Below are 26,347 nucleotides of genomic sequence, written 5' to 3' on the forward strand. Positions count from 1 at the left end.
AAAATAAAAAAATATTTTCCAAAGCCAAACATCCCTTTAAAAAAAAAAAAAAAAAAAAAAAAATCCAAAATAAGCCTTCACGTTTCATTTTATTTATTTTTCTTTGGGGCTACGTGGAATTACAGCTTGGCGTCGGAACTTGGATGTAACAGAGGCAGCTCCCTCCTCTTTTCACATAACGCCACACGGCTTCAACTTCTCCATCAGTCCACCACGTCGGCACAATCTGAATTGCCAGGCAAGCCATGTTGGTGGCTAGGCTTCCCCAACCGCCGCTGCCGGCAGCGGCACCGTCGTCTCCTATCTGCTCCCTACACGGATCACTCCTCACCCTCGCCATACTAACCCTGCTCCCCTTCACCTATCTCTCACGTCCAAGTCTCTTCTCCTCATCCTCAGGTAGTTTCTACTCCCTTCCCTCACTCCCTCGTTTCCTGGGAAATTTCTCACTGATTTTAGTGCTTTTTGGTGTGTTAAGCTGAATTTTGCGAAGATGGAGAAGAATTTCAAGGTTTATAGATATCCAGATGGTGATCTCAACACGTACTACCAGACGCGGAGGAAGCTCACCGGAAATTACGCCAGCGAGGAGTATTTCTTCCAGACTATTAGAGACTCTCGATTTCGCGCTGACGATGCGGATCAGTCCCATTTGTTTTTCATCCCGATCTCTTGTCACAAGATGCGAGCGAAGGTATGAATTCTGTCTTTTGGGGCGTCTTGGTTTTGGTGATAGTTTGCTCTTTGGGATACATGTGCACAGTGCTGTGTTTGCATTGTTGTGATTCGTTCCCTTCTTCTAGAACACTTTGTGAAGGGAAATTTTCGCTGTTCATCAATGTAAGGAAGGGGAATTTTCATTGATAACACTATGTGTTTGTTTTCTTGTTTCTCATCCACGAGAGTTGGATATGCTGACAGAGTAATGTGAGAAATGTCTAGAGCTCATATAAACTAGGTCTGAAATTACGTGCAGAATGCAGTTTGTGACTAGTCATAGACTCAAGAGTGATAACCGCCAAAGTTAGGCAATCTTAGATTGTGCATGTCTATGCTTCTTATGAAGGAGATTCAATAAGCCTCTAAAGTAGACAATTTAGTTTGAAAGAAGTAATGCACTTATAACACTTGGCAGTATGAAATGCTTATGTTGTGTAATAGTCAATTGAAATGAATGGAGCATAACATTATCGTAGGTATTCAGGCTGCATCATTCTTTTAGCTGCTTCCATATTTTTTAAAAATCTTCTGGAGAGAATTTAAATATGTTTTCTCTGTGATTGCCCTTTTTTTGGCTATATTTTGATTTGCTTACCGTACTTCATGGACTCTATTTAAATGCTGCATGTAATTCCTGTCTATTTGAGCTTTTTTGTTCTATGCTTTGTGGACATTTGGTTGCTTTTTTTCCTTATGGTTGCACTATGCACTTCACATAGTGTGTTCTTGCTTGATTTCTCTATGGACTTAAAAGTTTCCAAAATGCAACAGATGTTAACTAAGTATAACTAAATTGTGATGTAGTTATATATGATTGATAGAGCTCTTACTCCTAAGAAGAATTTATGCCCTTCCTATCTTATTGTATGAATGTTGTGTGGTTGTATACAGGGTACACCATTTGAAAACATGACCATCATTGTCCAAAATTATGTGGAGAGCTTAACATTGAAGTATCCTTATTGGAATAGAACCTAGGTGCAAATCACTTTTTTGTTACTTGTCATGATGTTGGTGTAAGGGCTACTGAAGGGGTTCAACTTCTTGTTAAGAATTCAATTCGAGTTGTGTGCTCACTATCACGAGCTAAGCTTGTTCAAGGCATTATGCTTGCCCATGCCCACTTGTCTCATGTGTTTGGGATGAGTTTCCATCATGTAAATGCTAGTATAAGGTTATTTTCTAGTATTTGTTTCATTGTATGCCAAATAAGACAGTATGACTTTTCGGTCACTTTGATTTTTCCTACTGCCAGGATGATATTTACATAAAAGCCTCTTTAGGGGAGGGTGAGTGTTCATCAGTCTTGTAAAACTCACTACCTATTGTTAATGTGTTTAGCCTACTTGCTTGCCTCGCTAAGCACACAATGTCAATGGAGGTGTTGTTAATGAATTGCGTTACTTCAATGTTTACTGCTTACTTGTCACTGCTTTCATGATTGTTTACTGTTTCCCCTGTCATTTGATTGAATGCTAATGAAAGTGTTTCGTGGATGAATGTTGGTAAACGATAGGTTAGTTAGTTAAGCAAGAGTGCTTTAGCTAGCGCTGCATGACCCTTTCACAAAGGTGTGAAAATAGTCGGCCCGTGACACCTGGTATCAGAGCAAAGGTTATTTGCGACGTGAATTCAGTTACCTTCGTTGTGGGATTTGGAAAGTTTTGGTAAGTGACCATGGCACCAAACAATGCTGAGAGAATCAGCGTGCTTGAAGCACAGACTGAGGAAGTAGCCAACAATGTGTCCAATGAGATGGCCCAACTGAGGGGACTTGTTGATGAAGTGATGGGATCACAACAACATCAAGTAGGTTTGATAGGTGAAATGTTAGAGGACTTTCACCAAACTATGGAAACTTTGCAGGCGCAGATGGTTGATTTGGATTCAAGGATGAATTTGATGGTTCTTGTTATGGGGAACTCCAACACTTTGGGAGTTAGCAAGACCAAGGTACTAGAACCTAGGACGTATGGGGGTGTCCGTGATGTTAAGGAGTTAGAGAACTTCTTGTTTGATATGGAGCAGTATTTTTGTGTTGTGAGGATGGTCTCAAAACAAGTGAAAGTGGATACTGCGACCATGTACTTGGTTAGTGACGCCAAATTGTGGTGGTGTACCAAGTATAATGAAATTGAAAATGGAAGCTGTTGACTTTTTGAGTCCGATCCTTGTTTTGATTATGACAAACCACAACATCTCACTTGTGTACTTAGTGAATGTACAGGTTTATAATTCTGGAAGTACAAGTGAAGGATGCAAAATGGAAGCCGTAAATGCACTTCAAGCTCACACCAATCGGCGTATTCTATGGGGATTTAGATGAGCAAAAGGTGTGAAGACTTTATTTATTTTTTGGGTTGTAATAATTAATTAGGTTTAATTGTGCATGCATTCCTCATGATTTAATTTGAAACTCAATGACCTTAGATTGACCTTAGGGGCTTGAACCTTTCATGAAAACATTTTTCCAAAACAAGTTCTTTTTCAGAAACCCCTTCATGTTTCTTCCGTCGCATTGATGAGCACTTTTCTCGATCAATCATTCCTTATCTTAAAAAGTGTCCAACATGAAAGTTGTGAGATTTTCTCTTAACTTCCTGTTGATACCAAGAGCGTTTAATTTGGAGTTGTATCGAAAAAATTATGTCCAAAAAATTGAAGGGTGTCTGCGTAGAAAGCCCAGTTGACTAGTCGACTAGAGCAGGGGACTGGTCGACCAGCTCAGGCAATAGCTAAATATTTTCTCAGCTCAGGTCACTAGTCGATCAGTACAGGGCAGTGGTCGACCAGTCGTGTCGAGAACTGACTCCAATGGCTAGAAAATATAATATCATTTCTTCCCCCTAACGACCATAAAATGGCTAGAAATGAATTTGACCTATAATTTTTGGGAAAGCCTTTTTTAAGGATTTATTGGAGGGCTTGAGCTTGTATTCATGCTCATAATATATTGCTTGAAAGCTTTCTTTTTGTTTTGAAAATCTAAGTTTAAATTTCTCCTACATCTTTATTTTGAAAATTCTTGTTGGAGAAATTCTTTTTGTTATTCAAGTAAGTCTTGAGCTTATATGTAATTTCATATATATTTTTGTTTGAAAGCCTTCTTATTTTTAAGGTCAATCATTTAGAAAGAAAACCCAAGTTCTCTTATTTTTATTTGAAAATATTTTTGGAGAAGAACTTCTTAGGTTGTTCAAGAACTTTGAGCATATATTTAATTGATATATATATTGGTTTGAAAAGGTTCTTGAGAAAATCCTTGAGCATGTATTTAATCATATACATATTTGCTCGGAAGGCTTGTTGATTAATTTTTAAAAGGTCATTTCAGAAGAGAAAATCATTTTCCATACTCATGTTTTTATGTGGAAAATATTTTTTGAGAAAAAAACCTATACTCTATCGAGTTTCATTTTAATATCATATGAGAGTGCATATAGTATTTCAATGTGAACAACTTAGCTTTTTTAGAAGCATTTCTTTGTACAAAAATTGTTTTATGAACTGGTTTAGCTTAGCCCAATGATTGAGTTAGGGAGATTCCTCCCTGTAAGGAGGAACGAGTTTGGCTCAGCCTGGTAATTGAGTTGGGGAGACTCCGTCCCGTAAGGAGGAACCAGTTTGGTTCAGCTTGGTGAATTGAGCTGGGTAGACTTCGCCCCGTAAGGAGAACCGGTTTTGTTCTACCTTATAAGGAGAAGTGTAAATGGCTTCTGCTCCGCCCATTAAGTAAGCAGGTTAGTGGAATCCTTCGTGGGTTTGCCCAAGGCGGGGACGTAGGTAGGATTGACTAAACCTTGATAACAAATCTTGTGTGTCTCTTTCTTATTTAAATTTTGCACTTTAAATTCCGTACGTGTATGCTTGTGCATTTAATGTTATAATTATTTTGCATACACATTTAATTTAAATGAGATATGCTTCACATGTGTATGTCTATACTCATTACTTAAATCATTTTACATACACGCTTATATTTTGAGCGAGATATGATTTGTGGTGAATGGTAAATTTAATTTAGTCAAAAAGTTTTAAATTCCAATTCACCTCCTTCTTGGGATCACACCATAGCTGTTAGAAGTTGTGTGGTGGAGAGTTGGGTAGAACGCTTGACTGACTACCTTGGTGATAACCTTGCTTCATCCAAAGAGTTTGACGAAGGGGGAAACAGTGGAAAGTCTTTCAAGAAGGGCAAACCCGAAAGTGGGGGAGCCGACTATAAAGCATCAACCTCAAAGGAAGCTTTGTCGTTTTGAGGGTTCAAAACATCCAATGGAAAGGGTAAAATTTCGCGTTACTTGTGTTTAGGTCTTCATAGAGTTTTTGAGTACCCTCACAAAGCAACATTTAATGCTTCACAGGCTTCCATTACAGAATAGGTAGTGGAAAGTGATGGGGAAGAGGATGATACCCCGAGGATGGGTGCAATGTGGTAGGTGAACGCATTGGAAAAGCAGGCAAAAGTACCGAAAGTTACACGAGCAAAAGGGCTGATGTTTGTGGATTTGAGGATCAATGGGAAGAGTACCTGCGTTATGGTGGATACCAGGGCTACTCATAATTTTGTTTCGTAACCGAAAGCATGGAGACTCAACTTATCCTTAGAGAAGGATACAAGATGCATGAAAGTAGTTAATTCTGTAGCCCAACCTACTATGGGAGTAGCCCAGCAAGTTACTGTGAAGCTTGGGTAGTGGGAAGGTCATTTGAATTTCATAGCGGTGCCATTAGATGACTTTCTAGTCATTTTGGGAATGAAGTTCCTAAGGGGGACGAAGGCAGTGCTGATGCCTTCGGTTGGTTCACTGTACTTGATGGGAGATCACCTGTGTATAGTGCAAGTCGTTGCAACGAAAAAAGACGATGGGAAATTCCTTTCAGCCATGCAACTCAAGGAGGATTGAGAAAGGGGGAGTAGACATATCTAGCCATGGTGGTGGTAGATAAAGAAGTAGGCTAGGAGCTGGTACCTATAACCATCCAAGCGATATGAGGACAAGGAGTTGATGCCGGATAAGTTACCTCACAAATTGCTTGCACTACGGGTGTGGAGCATGAGATTGAGTTGTTTCCAAGAGTGAAACCACTTGCTAAAGGGCCATAGTGGATGGTGCCTCTAGAGCTAGCAGAGTTAAGGAAGCAACTTGATGAATTGTTGGAAGCAGGATATGTTCTCCTTTCCAAACCACCGTTTGGAGCACCACCGTTTAGAGCATCGGCGCTGTTTCAGGGGAAACATGATGGGAGCATGCGGATGTGTGTAGACTACCACGCGCTCAACAAGGTGACAGTGCGCAACAAGTATCCTATTCCGTTGATTGCTGATTTGTTGGATCAGTTGGGTCATGCCAAGTACTACACTAAACTTGATTTGGGGTCAGACTACTATCAGGTGAGGATAGCTGATGGGCATGAGCTGAAGACTACTTGTGTGACGCGGTATGGGGCGTATGAATTCTTGGTGATGCCATTCGGATTGACAAATGGTCTTGCAACATTCTGTACCTTGATGAACTAGGTATTTCGTGAGTATCTCGACAAGTTTATTGTGGTATACCTGGATACTATTGTTGTTTACAGTTCCACTCTGGAGGAACATGAAGAGCATCTACAAAAGGTGTTCGACAGGCTGAGGGAGAACAATCTGTACGTGAAGAAAGAGAAGTGCTCTTTCGCTCAGCGGAGCATCAAATTCTTTGGTTATGTGATTGATCAAGGTCATATCAAGATGGATATGGAGAAGGTAAGGGCAATTCAAGAATGAAGATCCTAACGATAGTGAGGGTGTTGCGTTCCTTTCTTGGCCTTGCCAACTACTACATGAATTTCATAGAGGAGTATTCGCGGAGAACGGCTCCTACGAAAGAACTACTAAAGAAGGGTCATGGGTGGAATTAGATAGAGAAGTGCCAAAGAGTCTTTGATGACTTGAAGGATGCCATGATGAGAGATTTGGTACTTGCTCTTTCGGATGTCATGAAACCCTTCGAGGTACAAACAGATGCATCAGACTTCGCCCTTAGAGGAGTCTTGTAATAGGAGGGACATCCTGTTGTGTACGAGAGTCGTAAGCTTAGTGAAGCAGAGCGGAAGTACACAGCTCAAGAGAAGGAGATGCTAGCGGTGATACATTGTCTCCATGTGTGGAGGCATTACTTACTTAGGTCAAGGTTTGTGGGGAAAACAGATAATTCGGGTGTTAGTTATTTCTTCACATAGCCAAAGTTCACACCCAAGCAGGGCCGATGGTAGGAATTCTTGGCAGAATTTGATTTCTCCTTTGAGCACAAGGCGGGGCGATTGAACCAAGTCACTGATACACTGAGTGGAAAGGCCGAATTGGCAGCCTTGCAAATTGTAGCACATTTGACTGTGAGTGCTGTTACTATGATGATGCGGAACTGCATCAAGGAGAACTTAGCTAAAGATCCAGTTGTGCAGAACCTAATGAAGCTTACCGAAGAAGGAAAAGCACGAAAGTTCTGGATGGAAGACGGGTTGCTGATGACCCATGGTAGCTGGTTCTTTATGCCACAAGCTGGTGATCTGAGGAAGACGCTGTTGAGAGAGTGTCATGATATCATGTGGGCCGGACATTTAGGATGGCAGCGCACTTTGGCCTTATTGAAGCAGGGGTACTATTGGCCGCACATGCGTGATGATGTGGTTGATTATACCCGAACTTGTCTCACTTGCCAACAAGACAAGGTGGAGTGGAGGAAGATTGCAGGGTTGTTGAAGCCCCTACCAATACCGTCCAAATCGTGGGAAAGTTTCTCATTGGACTTCATCACCAACCTACCCAGAGTGGGAGATGTAGGGTCTATTCTTGTGGTTGTAGACATGTTTTCGAAGTATGGTATGTTCATAACCGCACCAAAGTACTGTTCGGAAGAGGAGACGACACGATTATTTTTCACGAATATTGTGAAATATTGAGGGGTTCCCCAAGACATTGTTAGTGACCGAGACTCAAGATTTACTGGCAACTTCTGGACAGAACTTTTTAGAATCCTTGGTTCACAACTTGAAATCTCTTCGAGTTATCACCCATAAACAGATGGACAGACGGAGAGATTCAATGGGCTACTAGAAGAGTACTTGTGCCACTTCGTCAACGCCAACCAGAAGAATTGGGTGCAACTACTTGATGTGACTCAGTTCTGTTTCAACGCTCAAAAGAGCTCAACAACCAACAAGAGTCCTTTTGAGCCTATTACGGGCCATCAACCGCTGTTACCTCACATAGTGGATGAGCCATACAGAGGAAAGAGTCCTAAGGCGTACATCTTCACTAGAGAATGGAGACAGAATGTTGAGATTGCTCGAGCCTACCTGGAGAAAGCTTCTAAGCGGATGAAGAAGTGGGCAGATCAGGGGACAAGACCACAACACTTCAATGTAGGTGACTTGGTACTTGTTAAGCTTAATCCAGAATAGATTAGGTCACTACGAGGACGATATAGGAGATTACTTCGCAAATATGAAGGACCAGTCCCTGTCTTGGCCAAAGTCGGCAAGGTCTCTTACAGAATTGACCCTTTGACTTGGATGAAAGTGCAAATTGTGTTTCATGTCAGGTTGAGGAAGTAATGAACTCTGTTATTTCTTGCGAGGAGGGTCTTGATATAGTAATTTAGGAACCTTCAACAGATGGAAAATTCACCACGGCAAGTGCTTGGGAAATTATAAGGGAGCATAAAGAGGAATTCTCAGTTGCAAAATGGATCTGGCATCCTATGTTGCCAAAAAGGGTGTCAATTTGTATGTGGAAGTCTTGGTTCGCTTGTCTTCCGGTTGATACTCGTATTAAAGAAGTAGGTGTCCAGATGGCCTCTCGATGTGATTGTTGTTCAAATGCCAAGATTGAATCTCTAGACCATGTGTTTTGCACCGGATCTTTTGCTCAGGAGGTATGGAAAAAAAAAGCAGCAGTGGCGTTAGGTGTTAGTTGTATGGCAACAAGTACTTGGAAAGGCAGAGTTAATGTCTGGTTTAGTTGTGCAAGACGGGCCTCACAGTTAGGCATTTTGGTAGGTCTTATACCTAGTCTCATCATTTGGAGACTTTGGACTCGTCGATGTAGAGCCAGGATGGAATCAATTCATGATTCGGTGAGAACTGTGTGGCTTGATATTAAATATTGGCTGAGATCCATTTCAAACAAGTTAAATAAATGTGCACCTGCTTTTTGCACGGATATTGCAGTCCTTTGTGCTTTGGATATTCAAGTAAAAAATGTGGGGGTTCGTCTTCCTCGTGTAGTCAGATGGTGTAAACATGGGATAGGTTGGGTTAAACTGAATGTGGATGGGAGCTGTAGAGGTAACCCAGGGAATTGTGGTGGTGGAGGCGTGATAAGAGATGAAAAAAGTTTATTTAAAGCAGCTTTTTTCTCATTATTGGGTTATGGAACAAATAACATGGCTGAATTGAAGACGATTAATTTAGGGATTATTCTGTGCAAAGATCTCAGATTTGATCAAGTGGAGATTGCATGTGACTCTACTTTGTTGGTTCAGTGGATAAATTCTGGGAAGTGCTCGGTTTGGAACTTATGGGATTTGTGGGAAGAACTTATGCTAGCATTAAGAGGCATACAGTTCAAAGTGAAACATGTTTACAAGGAGGTGAATAAAAGTGCAGATTTCTTTGCCAAACAGGGTGAATCTGGTATTTCTCGATCATATAGTTGCCAAGATGAGCTTCCTCAGCAAGTCAGGGGAATGATTCGATTGGACTTGTTGAGTTTTCCTTCTTTGTGCTCATGATGTTTTGTGTTATTACACTTTTAGTGGTTTAGTTTCTTAGTTTTTTGGCTGTTGGTGTTTTGGTTTATGTTGGTTAAGTTAGTCTTAGGGTCTTGGAATTTTGTTTTTATTGTCCCAAAGTCTCAAAATTGTAACCACGGTTTTCCTCCGCCATAAGTGAGGGGTTTTCTAATAAAGTTTAGGAGGTGCCACCCTTTTTACCCAAAAAAAAGAAAAAAAGAAGAAGCCAGAAAGAATAACTAACTCACTGCTTCTCACAGGTGCTCTATTAGACTTGCATTTCAAAGGTCCAAACCATTTAAGCAGCCCGTCCCTGATCTTGTCTTTAACTAGTGCTATGCCCAAATTATTGTGCATATGCTCTTTTCTTACTTTATATATTAATGTTATGTCACTCTTTTGCCTAAAATAACTTAGAATGAGATAATGAATAATGATTTAATACTCTTCAATTTTTCGGAGGGAATTGCTCATAATCATGTAAATTGGCAGATAGGATTTATGTCGTTGACCCCATCTAGTGGGATTTAAGGCTTGGTTTGTTGTTGTTATTAGCTGGGCATCAAGGGGATGTCATCCCCGTTGTACGAAAAGTCATCCACTCTATAGAGTGTCACAAATATCAAGAATTACGTTGTGGTTATTCACAATTTCCCACTATGCCAGTTGGAAACAACATCAACCACTGCTCTGTGCAAATCTGAAGTGGAGCAACTTAATCTTTGAAGGCTCTCTTAATTATTTCTTTCCAAGCACACCAAAAGATGGCAAAAGGGATGAGACTCAGAACTTTCTGCTTCTCCTTGGTGGTTTTAATGCCTTTCCAAGCCCAAATCTTCCCTCTGGTGGAACTTGCAGTAACCCACTGATTCTTGTCCACAAATATCTCTCCTTGTTGTTCAATCAAAATATCATGTTGGCAAGTTTGACTTTAATCTTGAATTTTGGGCTAAATTTTGCCTCTAACAGTGGATTTAATTTGTGCAAACTGCAAACTTGTTTAGTCTTATTTTGGATGAATTTTCAATTTGCAGCTTGGACTAGTATGAAGATGATGACCGCCTTTTGTTAACTTGTTGAACCCAGGGGAGGGTTACTGAAGTTCTGTGTTTTAGCTGGCTTGTTATATAACTTATGTTGGATTATATTGTGATAATTTTCTTGAACTTGGAGCTTGTAGATAATCTCAAGGGTATTGGTATCCTTGTGATGACTTTATTCATGCTGTTTTTTTTTTTTTTTTTTTTTCTAAAGTTCTTTTTGACTCATTCAATTCAACATGTCATTAGCTCTCCCTACATTTTTCAAGAATTCATAGCTCCACTTCATTGTTCTGCATCCTGTGCATTGTACTCCATATTCATGTGCTACTTTGATTATGTTCTGAATCATTTTTTTAACATTTTCTTGTTTTCTTTAGTGCAACAGTGTTGGTCGTATTTCATAGTAGCTGTGGTTTGTTTGAATTGGATTTTTTGTAGCAATTCTATCTGGTTTCTGTGAATGGTGTTTTGTGACCTTCATCACCAACTATCTAGAACGAAGAACCTCCCAAAATCCATTTTTTAAACTCATTTGTTGTCCTTTGAGGCAGTCTCATCCCATACCATTAGTTCATTCTTCTAGGACAGTATTTGTATTTGACATGGTTTGATATTATGTGTTTATCTGTTTCAAATTATTGGTTATCGTGATTAATTGTTTCCTTAATGCCACAGTAAGTGTTGCATTTTATGGTGGCTATAATTATATATGGTTTGTACGCATTGAGTTTTTGCCCACCCAACAATGATGACGATGATGACAAACACCTCTCTAAGCCTGCACATGTGCATGGTAGTGATCAAAAGAAAAACATACAAATAAACCAATCCAAAATCCACATTTTTGAAGCATGTTTGTTGCACTTTGAGGCTCTCATCCAATACCATTCATTCTGTATTCTGCATTGTAGGGCACTTGGTGGGGGCTGCCCAAGTACTGAAAGATACAAAAAATGTACAGTAATAAAATCTAACCAAGAGGGTGGCGATAATTATATATGGTTTGTACACATTGAATTTTTCCCCACCCAACAATGATGATGATGATGATGATGACAAACTCCTCTCTAAGCCTGCACATGTGCATGGTAGTCATCAAAAGAAAAACATACAAACAAACCAATCCAAAATCCACATTTTTGAAGCATGTTTGTTGCAATTTGAGGCTCTCATCCAGTACCATTTATTCTGTATTCTGCATTGTAGGGCACTTGGGGGGTGCTGCCCAAGTACTGAAAGATACAAAAAATGGAGAGTAATAAAATCTAACCAAGAGCAGAGGCCTGGTTTAAAATTTCCAGAGCTCCAGTAGTAAAGGGTGTACAAGGGAACAGTGTATTCTCATCTGATATAGTTTGATATGCTGTCTTTATGTATTACTTGATGCGTGATCTTTTCTTTTTTTTTTTTTCTTTTTTTTCAGAAATTGGTCATCATACTTATTATTATTAATGATGGCCATAGGTTTTTGAAAGCTAACTTATGACCATAGGTTTTTGAAGGCTAACTTATACACGAGCAAAATAGTACATGTTCTATGTGATTGGAAAGGACCGAGATTTGTAAGTTGATTACTTAAACTTAAAGTTTACAAAAAGCTCGCTTTGCAGGACAACTCTTGGCTTTTGGGCTGGTCATTGGAACTCTAAAATTAGAATTGTACTGGCATGTGTATGGGAGAATGACACAGAGCTTGATATTATGAACAAGAGAATTAATAGAGTTACTGAACATCTGAAGTATCAAAAGAAGTTTTACAGGACTAAGTTCTGCATATGCCCTGATGGTTCCCAAGTCAACAGCGCTCGCATAGGAGACTCAATCCATTATTGATGTGTTCCTGTTAAGAATTAGATTACTTCTTCGCTATTTGAATGAGCTGTAATGGGTTTGAATTCCATATTCTCATTTTTGTCATACAGATTGTCCATTTAAGAAACTATGTGCCTGGGATATTATGAAAATAGAGATAAAAAGAACAAAGAACTCTCTACCCCTGACTATATGTTTTTCACTGGCAGAAATAAGAAGCATTTCCTTCTGGAATTTTAATGCCTCGACAGAATCAATGCTTCTCTCACCTCTCCTCTGTCAAGTACATACACTAATTATTAACTCTAAACTCGAAGGACCTTTTTAGTTGTGGAAAAAAATATTTCATTTTTCATTTTTAGCTTTCCAAAGAACTAGAGAAAAAAAATATATATATTAGCTTATTTTTCAGTTTTGCAATATTTGTGCAAAAAAAGAAGAGGAAAATAATAAGAAGTTTTGGCACCATTCACTTGTGGAAAATAGTTTTATTTTCCATTTTCAAATAAATGCAGAAATGCCACCTTGTTTTCTAAATTTTAAAATTTATATAGGAAAGTCAGAAGTTTTTTTTTTTTTTTTAAATAGTTGTTTAGATTTCTGAATTCTTATATGATTTTTGGAAAATTGGAAAACAAAGCGTGATTTTGTGATTATTTGGAAATCCAGAAATGAAAAATGAAGGCTGTTTTCTGTAATGAAACAAATTTTTTATTTTCTACCTTTTTAATGCAAATATTAGAAAATTGAAAAAGCAAGCTAGCATTTTCATAATCCTTTTGCAAGTTAAAATTGGAAAATGAAAACTGTTTTATGGGCTCTAAAGAACTTTCTTCCCATTGATCACCAATTATCCAACTATATAAAGAATATAAATAAGCTTGTTAAAAAAAACACGAATAGCTCTGGGAAATTGTATTGCTTCTTAATCCCTGCTGGCATGGACTTCTACCCAGAATAATGATAGGGGACACTGCCTATTAAATCCATGCTGATAGGGGAGGTAGGAATCTACAACTGGGTGTGTCTTAGTCAATTTTTGGGAAGGTGTATTTTTGGAGCTGTGTCAGATGTTGGATTGTCCTTATTACAGCAATAGAAGGTGCAGAACTGTGTGAAATAATGTTTTCTCCCAACATGTTATGTATATGTCAGATTACTACTTTACCTAAAAGTTTAAGCTATTAGGTTGTGGGCCAACAATGTGTATCAAGCTTTAACACTCCTGCACGTACAGCCCAATAGCACATGGAGAGAGACACAATTGATAAATAACACCTATAATGGGGAATGTAATAATTTTTAAATACCACACAATAAATATGGGCAACAAGACTAGAACCTAAAACATCAGTGTTGAGGCAGATGTGAAAATATTCTGGTATTTTCTTGCAGAAATTCTTGAGATGCCTTTCAACTTATAAGCATCTTATTTGCATAAATACGTGGGTTTGTCCCATAATCTCTATTATTTGCTGCAGTAGTCAAGCATGAAAAATTCAATGGCAAACTATAGGGATCATGTAGATAATATTAGAAATTTATGGTCACTTTAAAGTAATTTTCCAAATTTACTATGGGTGTAATTTTACAAAATTATAGTGCAATTGCATGTAATATACTTGGGGTTTGGATTCCCGACACTCCCACTCCTTCCCCTCATCCCACAGGTGGCTGTTATCCCGTATGACTTGCCTTCCAATTTTTCTTTCTAGTTGGTTTGGGTTCTTTGTTGGAGTAATTTTGTCCAATTATTATGATCTTCCCCTCCCAGACCCCGCATACGCGTGAGCTTTGTGCACCGGGCTGCCTTTTTAATTTTATTTTTTAAAATTTTTTTCATTCAACGACATTCGTGATTGGCGAAAATTTTCTGTCATACTCAATGAGCGCCACGTGTATCGGCTTAAGCAGATTCTCAAGGACATAACTGAGGAGGAATTTGTTAAACTTCATCACAACTTGGTCTAGGTAGAAGCCTTTTCATCAGAGTGTGATGGTATCTAACACATGCATATTTTTATGTGTGTTTATGTTTTTTTTCTCCAAAGATGCAAAGATTTAAGCCTTTCTACCCCCACCAAAACTAAAATCTCCCCCTTTTGTTTCTATGAAACAATTAGCTTGCTTCAACTGATGTGAATTTGTTCTTGTGGCATATTCTTTCAGATCCAAAAGCACTTCCAATGGAATTCACCTCCAATCAGATATGATACATTTCATATGGTCATGTATGATCTCTGGTTGCACCATCATGTCATCAAGTACTAAATTGCTAGAGATATGATCCGTTTTCCTTTTTTTCGTTCCCTTGATGAAGATTGCTAATTGGCAATCTAAAAGCTTGTAAATTATCGCATATATAGTTACTCTCTTAACTGCCCTGTGAACCTTGTGGGAATATTTTTAGGTCATAACTACTGGAAGTCACCTTTTATTTGTTCTTTACATAGATGGTTGGTTCAAACTGTTACTTATATTTAGAGCATTCTTTTATTGCAATTTGCATCCCTTAATTGTTCCAATAAGCTCAATGTGTACAGTACATTGAATGATAGCATTCGTTACATTCAGGGATGAAGAGATCGACTGTTTTATGCTCTTGCAATATCTTCCATCTCAATCTCATGGGATATCCCAGTGCTGATGGAATCCAGGCTGCTCTCAATCCCTATTCCCTCATTTCTAGTGATATTCATCACCAAGTAATTGGAGTTGGGAGGGGAAGTTTCTGTTTTTGTTGCTAAGTAGGCCAATAGTACAACATAAAACATCATTACTGGAAGAAGCAGAACCCCCGCAAGGATTGATGCAGCCTTGGGCAACTTCTTATCTGTCATCCATCCCATTAAACTTGTCCCTAGATAGTACATGTTGATCCCAGTTGTGCAGAGCCCCAAGAGCCATGAAACTATATTTACCTATAATTTAGATCTCAGGAGAAGATGCCAAGAATCAACGCCACATTGTGGAAAAGGAATTTGGGGTTACTTTGGTATAACCTTTTACTTGGGCTAAATGCTTTTAGTAAAGAAAAGAGTTAATCTCACCATTGCAGAGTTCTTATGGCGCCCCATCTTGCTTTTGCTGCTTGTAAACCTGAGGAGAGGAATCAATGCAAATGGTAGCTCGAATGATAGTATCACCTGGAAACCAAACAATATTACAATAACTATAATGATGATAAATCTGTGTGTGTGTGTGCTTTTTTTTTTTTTTTTAAAAATCAAATGGATTTGAGCATTACAGAAGCAATGATTATGAGCCTTGCAGCTCCAGAAGATCCACCAATGAGGCAGGCCACCAAGCTTGGAACAATGGCAATGCACCTAGTGAGTAAATTCCTCAGCCACAGCCTCATTTTCAAGTCTAGGAAACCCTGCAGGCATACATAACATCCAAAAGGGCTAATCAGTCCTCTGCAGAAACCTGGCCTGAAAATTATTCCACAAGCACCTGCATAATGTACTGTCCTGCATATGTTCCTGTGACGGTTGAACTCTGACCAGATGCAAGCAATGACACCGCGTAAAGCTTCGAACTCCACTTTCCCAGAGCATTCTATAATGATCAATTCAATTTTATAGTTCCCATGCTAGAAAGTTTATAGATGTTGATTAATTTGAAGTTTCATATTCAAATTGTTATGGATGATGTGAAGGAAGAGATCAAAATGTATTATGGAGGATGCATTGACCTTGAGCAAGAAAGCTGCAGATTCAAGAGTGATATTCTGGCAATGGGCTTTGTTTTGCGCTGTGATATTTGGATTGGAGCAAACACTACCAGTCACCGATACTACTGCCAGATTGATGAGAAGTGCAATGAACAATGCCAGTCCACTCTCTATCAGGAAGTATTTCCTCGCACTCTGCAGGTACATGGTTAATTAATTGCTCAATTTAACTACATTATTGAAGGTTTTGGTTCTCATTATTTTCGACAGTGATTTTGTCTGAGCTCCTTTGCGACCCAGCCAACTTATCAAGTGGCTTTCCCACCTCCTCTCCCTGATAATGGGAAAAGATTCTAGCCCCTAAGCTACTAGAAACATTATCGTGTTGAAGTTTTCAGTTACTTACCCTAATGCCTTCGAATGTTTGAGGGATTTTTCTCGATATAACTAATGCTGAATGAAGAAATAGGTTGTGCCTGCAATTTTACGAAGCAAATTAGAGAGAGAGAGAGAGAGAGAGAGAGAGAGAGAGAGAGAGAGAGAGAGGAATAAGGTACTGGGATGGAAATAATTAACTACTTACGGCATAATCAGAGCTCCTAGGAGTGCAATTGCATCACCGGTGGCACCATGGCCATCCAAATTTGGGATGAACATTCCAAACAAGATGTCCTTAGGATTAGGGTTGGCCCGGACCATCTCACTGCAGAAGCAGCCACCCACAACCAACAACAGAATCCCAATTGCCACCTCTAGCTTTCTTATCTACCATTAATTAATTAACAGTCCTCAAAGACAAAGTATAAAGCATTAAAATACTGAAATGGCAAAGGAAAGAATTAGTACAGAATAAGTTTGAATTGGACAGTGCACTCACACCATATCGCTGCACACCAAGAAGGAGAAGAGTACTGATGCCCGCCAGCAGCACCCCACCCCACATGGGTATCTCAAGAAGGATGTTCAGAGCAAAAGCTGTCCCTATCACTGTAAGTGATTTACATAGGCAATTCAATTAAGTATATCCATAAATAATCATATATGTTAGATATTCTGTATATATACGAGTAGGGGACCTTCAGGGATGTCGGCGGCAATTACCGCAATCTCAGCTAGTATCCAGAGGCTGTAATTTACTAGATTTGGGTACTCAGCCTTGCAGTGCTCCGACAGATGCTTCCCTATACACGTTCAGCACACACATGCACTCACATTAAAGAAGCACAAACAATCCCTTTGGATAAAAAATACTTTATGTGGGTAAAGGAAATGAAAGGAAAAATAAGGAAGAAATTCATTTTTTCTATAATGGTCTCGGGTCCGATTGATATGTGATGTGAGAAAATGATGGGCGGAGGAGGACCTGTAGACGCTCCAAGATTTGCTGCTCGAGACTGGATTATAAATGCGAACGTCAGCCCCACCACCACGATCCACAGCAACTACATACACAAAATATTTCTCTCAAAAAATATGGACACAAATGTAAATCGATGCATATACGTACCAAGAAGAAGAAGAAGAAGAAGAAGAAGAAGAAGACCTCGTATTTGTGGTTAGCCCCAGCCTGCAAGTCTGTCTCCACTGCATTTCCATATATCCATTAGGCAAAAAACAAAGAAAAATCAGAAAACCATTTTGTATTCATACATCCATGCTGTACAACTAAGAGAGAGAGAGAGAGAAGAGAATGAACTATGAAGTTATATAATGCATGCAAGTATGAAGTAGTAGATAGGGAGGGAGTGGTATAATTAAGTACAGTTTCCAGGATCAAGGTAGGCGACAGAGACCAGAAAACCAGGTCCAACAAAGCTCAAGAGCTTCTTCCATTTTGGGGTCTCTTCTATCTGAACAAGAGCTGCCATGTATGTCTAGATTCTCGATCGATTGATCGATAGGTCTCCCTAATTCGTTATATTTATATAATCATAATTATCACTGCTAGCTAGCTGGCTACCAGCAGCTTCCTATAGCTTCCTTGTGACTGTTGATTAATGTACACTCGATTTCTTATTGAGTCCTAAACCTCCATGGATGAATGTCCAACCCCATATCTGAATTTATACACAAGCTAAGGATGGATGGATGGATCAAAGCTAAGAGATGATAATGCACAGTGAAAGGAGGAGCATGCAGTGAAAGGGTACTCTCCCATACGTACATTAATGGAAACTTCAAATCAACCATTAATTCGGCAGTTAGCTTGGTTGCTACCTGTCGCTGTACGCATCAATTATGCTTCTAATCTTGTTCCCTTCAAATATATATATATATATATATATATATATATATATATATATATATATATATATACACACATACATATATACATATGCACGTCATGCTTGTCTTTATTTAATTTGTTGTATAGTTGGTAAATTCAAGACGCAAGTCTTGAGGTCGAGAGTTACTACTCTTAAATGAAGATTGAGAACACTCATTATTCTTCTGATGAATTATTTAAGTGATTAAAAGGGCCTAAAATACTATATATGAATTGTAGAAAAAAAAAAATGCATGTAATCAATATCTTTAAACTGCGTTTGCAAGCATGAATTTTAACTTTTAAGACACTATACATAGATTTCAGTAGATTTGGATGGAACTCATAAATACAATAACTTAATGGAATTTTTTGTTGAATTTCAACCAAATTCATTGAAATTTAAACTCCTATCTTGGGTTCTAGTCTCTCAAAAGCATGTTCCTCCTACTCTTTTAAGAAAAAAATGTTGAAATATTTTCTAAAATAATACATTTTATGGATTTTCAAAGTCTTCCAATTTTGTATCATCTAAAACATTTATGAAGAACATTTAATGCTCTATGTGGGTTTGCCCCACATTGGAAAGAGTAAAAAAATAAAAATCATTAATAAATGATAAGGATAAATATTCTCCTAAAATTGGTTTAAAGATAGTATTAGTGTGTACTCTAATGCACCCATACGCGGGTGTGCATGGTGTGGGCTGTAGGGCATTAGTGGCGCACAAGCACTTAACATTTAGTTGGGAGATCGTGATCGTTGATCATGATCGAATGACTTAAAATTAATCTTGTATTTCTTATAAGATCAAGTGGTGCGATCTGAACCGTATAAATAATCTAACGGTCAGATTTTAATCTAACAAGTGACAGTTAATAAAACAATTATTTAATTGATTGTTTAAATTGAAAAGATATAACTATTTATTCAAATAACCACCTTTCTAACTATAAGGAATAGGCATAATTCTGTCTATTTAAAGACAGAATTAACTCAAAGAATCCTATAGAAATATTCAATCATTCTCTCCTTCTCTTTCTCTCATAATACTTTCACAAATTATATCTCTCTCTTTCCAAAAAATTGTTTAGATTCTTTTAAGGGTGTTTGTGATAAGTTTTTCATTTGTGTATAACGCAAACTGATATCAGATTATATTCTTGGCTCATTGTATACTGAAAATGTATTTTTTGACTCAATACACACCGATTTAGTGAATCGTCGATGACTTAGGGCAACTTGTTGACGAATAGGAGCAAATCATTGACGAAATTTTCCAGTAGCTTAATGTGTTTTTCTGCCTAGGAAATCGTCAACAAATTGGAATAAATCGTCGACGAATTGGGGCAACTCGTCGACGAATTGTGTGTATTAGTCGACAATTTGCTTCTATTCGTCGACGAATTGCCCTAATTCATCGACAATTTGGCTAGGCTGAAATTCAATATAGCTACTAGTTTAATTAGTTGACTAGTAGGGTCAATTAGTCGACTAATTGCCCTGTTTCTCAAATTAATATGCCTTTTTGACAAATTAAACCAAGCTAGCCCAAGTGTGTACGAAATATATTAAGTCTAATGATGATTAAAACTTATCCTTATGAACTTCCAATACATTATAAGATATCTTTTATATGATAATGCTTTTGAAAACTCATTTTGATATTTTATGCGCTAGTATGAATAAGTATGCATATGAAAACTCATTTTGATGTTCTATACTAGATAGAACTAATATGCATATGTATTTGCTCAACTCTTGCTAGTTATTCTTACTAACATCATAAACACAAGAGTTACAAGAAATCCTACCTCACACTCAACCCATTACATATGTAAAACTTTATAAAGCTTCAGTTGGTTGTGCATGGGTATTCCTTGTGTAAGCTTTGACCATTGCTTCATTGAAATTCACCTTATCCTTGTGCTTGCTCCAATATTGACTTGTTGTCTTGTACTAAACTAGAGTGCACATATTAGTTAACTTGAGGGTCACGAATGGGTTGTTATCATCAAAACATACTAGATTGGGATACTTTAGCCATTAAGGTTAACAATCTCTTCCTTTTTGATGATGACAAACCATTAATGTTTTGGTAAGATATTTCTTAAAAACTCTCCCTCAAAATATGCATACTTGTTTGAAATTTAAGAAAACATTCCTCCCCCTTACTGTATGCATTTCATGCGTGGTAAAAGTATTCAACTTTAAGTTTCACAATCATGCTGAGTTTTAAAAGTTCATTTTAATATGAATCAGCAAGCAAAAATTGAACTTTTCAATGAGAGTTAGTATATCCAACAATTCAATAGTATTTCCAACAGATAACCAGTATGTCCAACAAATAAACATTATGTCCAACGAATAACCAGTATGTCCAACAATATTTAATATATCCAACAAGTCTTTTTCTAGATACGTATATCAAGCAGCAGTGTTTAACATGACATGTATGATATAGTAGTATGGCTCAACAATTATCAACAAAAGTATTCAACAATTATCAAGTTTCATCAGAAGTTAACAAGAGTTAAGGTTCATAAGTATGTATTCGTCCAACACAATGATTGATCCAAAACAGTCATATATCAAAAACATGTGTCTTCCAACACAATAGTCAACACCAATATGCATCAGTCAAAATCTCAACACCAAAAATATTTCTCCCCCTTTGTCTATCATCAAAAAAGGGGTCCTAGTCATTACGACGAAGCAAAGCAAGGATGGTGGCCAAACTGGAATCAACATGAGTCATATGAGCATTATGTCCCTAAAGCATGGAATCAAGCTGAGTATCGAACTCGTCAAGGCAAGTTCTAAATCCATCGAGACGTTGGTCCATTCCTTGTTCCATAACATCAATGTGCGCCATTAGTCCCAATTCTAGCCTATCCAAGCGCTGCAAAATGGGGTCAGCTGAGTGTTCCCTAACCTCAAGAATATCCATGTGCACTTTAGGGAAAACATGTTCTCTAGCCGCCGCGACTTCTTCTTCTATTTGGGTGCCATGATGATTGGTGATAGTTGAGGAGATGAAGGGCTGGAGTGATTTCGTGTTTAGGAGAACCAAAGAAGAGAAATCGAGAGAGAGCTCGGAGTTAGGGTTCAAAAAATAAGTCCTGCTGCGCAAGTTTAAGAGTTTTCCCCGACTGAATTCGTCGACGAATGGACTGTTGGAATTGGTGTATTCTCAAGAGGGGGGGTGAATTGGGTATTTAAAAATTTTCTCGTAGGTCAATTCAGATTTCACAAATAGTATTATACAAACATAGGGTCTTTCTATATAATCATAAACCTAATAAAATATTCAAACAATTAAACATAAACATTCAAGTGTTAAAATTTAAATTGTGGAAATTAAAAGCAGACACAAGAAATGTTATCGGGGTTTGCCTAATATTGCCTACGTCTCTGCCTCAAGTTAACAAGTAAGAGGATCCACTATGACTTGCTTAACAGGTGGAGCGGCACCTAATACAACACCTTACCAGGATGGTACACCTAGTTCTCTTAACCGGGTCTGAACCAGTCCGGTGTTCTCCTAATAGGGTCTGAGCAAGTCAGGGACTATTCACAGGGCTAGTCTCCCTCTTCCGACCTTACGTCGGGAATACAACAGATAATCAAATATTGTGTACAAGAGTAATGCTTCTACAACAAGCAAATATGTACAACTATGCACAATACAACCAATGCACTCACAGATGATAAAGATTTAATGCTCAAGTGAGATTTTCAATTATATCTCTCAACCAAATAAAATATATGATAATGTGAGAGATGCTAATATATATATACGATCCTTGATTCAAAAGTATAATGCACTCTAAATATTTATCAAGGAAATCAAGGCACAATATAATCTCTACCTCAAATATATTTCAACAATGAAGTGTAGGTAGTGATTTAGCTTCAAAAATAATTTTCAATAATCACACAAGAAGCTCTTGAGTCTTGCAATGAATTTGCAAAGACACACAAGCTCTAAAAAGTTTTCCCAAAGATAAAAATGTAGCAATCAAGTAATATGGGAAGAACTTCAAAATAATACTCTCAAAAGGGATTTTAAAATAATGAAAATGCGAGAGTATGAATTTCGTAAACAAGAGTTTGAAGCACACAATGAAGCTCAATCAATCTCCTTTCGAACTTGCAATTAATTTGCAAGCAAGGAGAACAAGAATGAAGCTCTCTTTTGCTAAATGATTTTTGCAAAGAATGATTTTTCATACTCTCTATAACATTCTTTGCAAAAATCATTTAGCAAAAGAGAGCTTCATTCTTGTTCTCCTCACCTGCAAATTAATTGCAAGTTCGAAAGGAGATTGATTGAGTTTCATTGTGTGCTTCAAACTCTTGTTTACAAAATTCACATTTTCATTATGAATTTCGCAAACAAGAGTTTGAAGCACACAATGGAGCTCAATCAATCTCCTTTCGAACTTGCAATTAATATGTAGGTGAGGAGAATAAGAATGAAGCTCTCTTTTGCTAAATGATTTTTGCAAAGAATGTTAAAGAGAGTATGAAAAATTTGGCTTGAATATGTGAAATATGGGCAAATGGGAGTATGCAAAATTTGAGAGGATTTTTGTTAATCAATTTGCTAATCCCCTGCTAATCAAAACAAATGAGGGGTATATATAGAATACCTTCAAAAAATAGCTGTTAGGGACACATTAGGTATTTTGAAAAAGTTTACTTAAAATTTTAACCCTAATTACTGTGGTTATTTTAAATGAACCTGAGAGGTTCGGCCGCCCGAACAGATACAAGGAGAAAAGTAAATTTCTCAAGTTTGGTTGACTGTGGGTAACGACCAGTCGGTTGAGCCAGGCGATTTTCCAACCCTTCATGGTTTCGGTCACCTAGTGGACGGTTTGGTCTGTCGAACCTCATAATTTGGTCGCCCGAGCTGATTTTGAACTAAAAGTTTGGGCGCCTGTGGAAGTTGGAAAAAGTCAAGACCAGGGTTCAGTCGACCGTAGACAATACGTTCAAATCTGGGTCGGTCGCTTAAGCCAAGTCAATAGTTTGACTTTAGCTTTGTTTGGTCAATTGAGACATTTATAACGCCAAGGTTCGATCGCCTGAAGCTCTTTCAAAGTTAAGTTAGGTCTTGATTTTGTTTTAAATATTACCCCTATTCACATATGTATAGCTTTTAAGATATAGGGGATTTTTCATGAAATGCTTGAGCACCTAAGGTCTAAGCTTTTAAATTAAGCCCAAAAAATTTGGTGTCGGTTGACTTGTAAGCCCTGATTTTGACCTTAAACTTATTCAGTCATGTGTGAATAAGTTATAGCATTTTGTGCTAAGGTTTTAGGGTCCTAGTGGTCAGTTTATGACCTTTTGTATCTTGAGCATTCAACCCTTATCATGCATGAGATGCAAATATTACAAACCATATGATTATTACAGACCTAAATAAAATATAATGTAATTACAATAGACAAATTTTATCTTCAATCCTTTTGCACTTCGTATTGTCATGCCATACACTAGGTGATGTTAAATTTCAGCTCCTTATGGCTTCTATTTTATCCTTACCATCTATGCATGCAAAGTAATAATCCTACTCAACATACTCAATGCATAGGTAAGATACTTTGCATTTGTCATAATCAAAATGGGATATGACTCAAAAAGTCAACATGGACCTTAGTCGTCGACGAATATACCCAATTCATCGACGAATTGGAGCAGAACCGAAGTGATGAATTTTTTGATTCAAACAAAGGCAAATTGATTAAATGGGAAATTTTCATATTTTTAATGTAGATCCTTAGGAGTACACATTCCCAATTCATGTCTAAGTTTGAAGAACCTATCCTCATTAAGGGTTTTTGTTAAAATATTGGCCAATTGGCTTTCGGTGTTGATGTATACCAGTTCAATATCCCCTTTTTGTACATGGTCTCAAATAAAATGATGCCTAATTTTGATATGTTGTTCTAGAATGTAGGCAAGGATTTTTGAAAATGTTGATGGTACTAGTATTATCACAATGAATTGGAGTACCTTTCACTAAAATTTTAAAATCCTCAAGTTGCTGCTTCATGAAAAAGGCCTGAGCAAAAAAACTACTGGCGACTATATAATTAGTTTCAGTGGTTGATAGTGCTATTGAGGTTTGATTTTTGCAAAACCATGAAACAAGCGAATGTCCCAAAAAGTGACATGTCCCACTAGTACTTTTCCTATCAGTTTTACATCCTCCATAATCAGCATCTGAATAACAAGTAAGATCAAATGGAGCATTCTTAGGGTAGAAGAGACCTTAGCCACATATTCCTTCCAAATACTTAAAGATCCTCTTAACAGCATTTAGGTGCGATTCTTTGGGGCATGATTGGAATCTTGCACATAAGAAAACACTAAACATGATATCCAGTTTGCTAGAAGTCTAGTAAAGTAAGCTACCAATCATTCCTCTGTAGAGTTTTTGGTCAACCTTCTTGCCATTTTCATCACTATCAAGTTTGGTTGTCATGCTCATTGGAGTTGATTTTGTTTTCCCAATTTCTAGTCCAAATTTCTTGAGCATGTCTTTTACGTATTTAGCTTGATTTATGAATATTCCATTTTTTATTTGCTTGATTTGCAAACCAAGGAAAAATGTTAATTCTCCCATTATGCTCATTTCGAAGGTCTTTTGCATAGACCGAGCAAATTCTTCACATATATTTTCATTTGTAGCACTGAAGATGATATAATCTACATAAATTTGCACAATTAGCATATCATCTCCTCTATGTTTTAAGAACAAGGTAGTGTCAAATTGTCTTCTTATAAAATCATCTTCCAAGAGAAATTTACTTAATTAGTCATACCATGCTCTTGGTGCTTGTTTAAGTCCATAAAGTGCTTTTGAGAGTTTAAACACATAATCAGGATGTGCATGACTCTCAAATCTGAGGGGTTGTTTAACATGGACCTCTTCATTTATATACCCATTGAGGAAAGCACTTTTGACATCCATTTGAAATAGTTTGAAATATTTGTAGCATGCAAATGCAAGCAACATCCTAATGGCTTCTAGTCTCGTTATAGGTGCATACGTTTCATCATAGTCAATACCCTCTTGTTGATTGTACCATTGTGCAACTAGTCTTGCTTTGTTTCTTATTGTTAGACCAAGTGGTTAAGGTTCTTTCATTCCAACTATGTTTTGATGACAACAACCCATTAACAGTTCTTTAAGGCTACTAACCTTTTTCTCTAGTCGTGTTCAGCTGCACAGAATGGCACCAAAGCAAATAAGTTTCAAATAAGCCAGAAGCAACTCGTGACATGACCAAAAGTTCAGCCACTTAAAGCATTCATGGACTCTACGTCATATGCAAAATGATCTAAAGATTGAGTGTGAAAGTGAAAGAGATTATTTTGTAAATCCCTTGTATATGGAGTGACTCAAATAAAGAGCAAGAAATGGGCATATCACACACACACAACAAAAACAAGTAAAGCTACTTAAGGTGTCCAAAAACCCTTAAACAGACAAGGACCTTTCTTACAACTTAAAAGGATTTTTTCTAAAGAAGTAAGAAGGGACTCGTCGACGAACACAGGGCTTCGTCGATGAGTATAACACATACCCTCGTCGACAAAAAGAAACTGAGACTTGTCTGAATTCAGAGACAGCAACTCGTCGACGAACACAGGGTTTCGTCGACGAATATATTGAAGAGCTCATTGACGAACACATGGTTCTCATTGACGAAAAGAAACCGAGACTTGTCTGAATTCAAAACCAGCAACTCGTCGACGAACACAGGGCTTCGTCGACGAATTTACTGAAGAGCTCCTCGACGAAGTACAAACCTCGTCGACGAATGTCGTGCTGCAGGGTTCATTAAATGCAACAGAACGACTAGTTTTATCCTTGTCTTGCATCAATAAATGCCCAATGGCTCTCCAGCACCCAGCTCGCCCATTTGGTGTTTAAATAAGGGTTATTGCATGTACTTCTCACTAAGAAAGCTCTTTTTTATTAAGATCATTTATTGTGCTTTCATTCTAGGGTTTCCCTTATACTCACTTGCCCTCT

At 37.8% G+C, this 26,347-nt stretch overlaps 2 protein-coding genes across 4 annotated transcripts; one reads left to right on the top strand and one right to left on the bottom strand.

The window, feature by feature from the left end:
• Positions 1-208: 208 nt before the first annotated feature.
• LOC131155666 (probable glycosyltransferase At5g03795) lies at positions 209-15,018 on the top strand. 3 transcript variants are annotated; one of them, XM_058108942.1, is made up of 3 exons: positions 209-399; positions 479-694; positions 14,519-14,851. In XM_058108942.1, exons 2-3 carry the CDS (start codon positions 494-496, stop codon positions 14,618-14,620), a joined length of 303 nt encoding a protein of 100 aa, XP_057964925.1. In that variant the 5' UTR covers positions 209-399; positions 479-493; the 3' UTR covers positions 14,621-14,851. The 3 variants fall into 3 exon arrangements, 2 of the variants coding, with proteins under 2 accessions (XP_057964925.1, XP_057964927.1); XR_009136870.1 differs by lacking the exon at positions 14,519-14,851 and adding an exon at positions 14,924-15,018 and having other exon boundaries at positions 261-399; XM_058108944.1 differs by lacking the exon at positions 14,519-14,851 and adding an exon at positions 1,612-2,019 and having other exon boundaries at positions 261-399.
• LOC131155663 (metal transporter Nramp7.2-like) lies at positions 14,827-18,064 on the bottom strand. Its single transcript, XM_058108939.1, has 12 exons — positions 17,788-18,064; positions 17,569-17,609; positions 17,389-17,467; positions 17,102-17,206; positions 16,903-17,012; positions 16,609-16,790; positions 16,432-16,501; positions 16,047-16,220; positions 15,806-15,910; positions 15,597-15,728; positions 15,400-15,495; positions 14,827-15,270 (listed from the first exon to the last, which is right to left on the bottom strand). The coding sequence occupies exons 1-12, from the start codon at positions 17,891-17,893 to the stop codon at positions 14,944-14,946; spliced, it is 1,527 nt and encodes a 508-aa protein (XP_057964922.1). The 5' UTR covers positions 17,894-18,064; the 3' UTR covers positions 14,827-14,943.
• Positions 18,065-26,347: the final 8,283 nt, after the last annotated feature.

The sequence above is a fragment of the Malania oleifera genome, chromosome 5 (assembly GCF_029873635.1).
Source record: "Malania oleifera isolate guangnan ecotype guangnan chromosome 5, ASM2987363v1, whole genome shotgun sequence".
NCBI lineage: Eukaryota > Viridiplantae > Streptophyta > Magnoliopsida > Santalales > Ximeniaceae > Malania > Malania oleifera.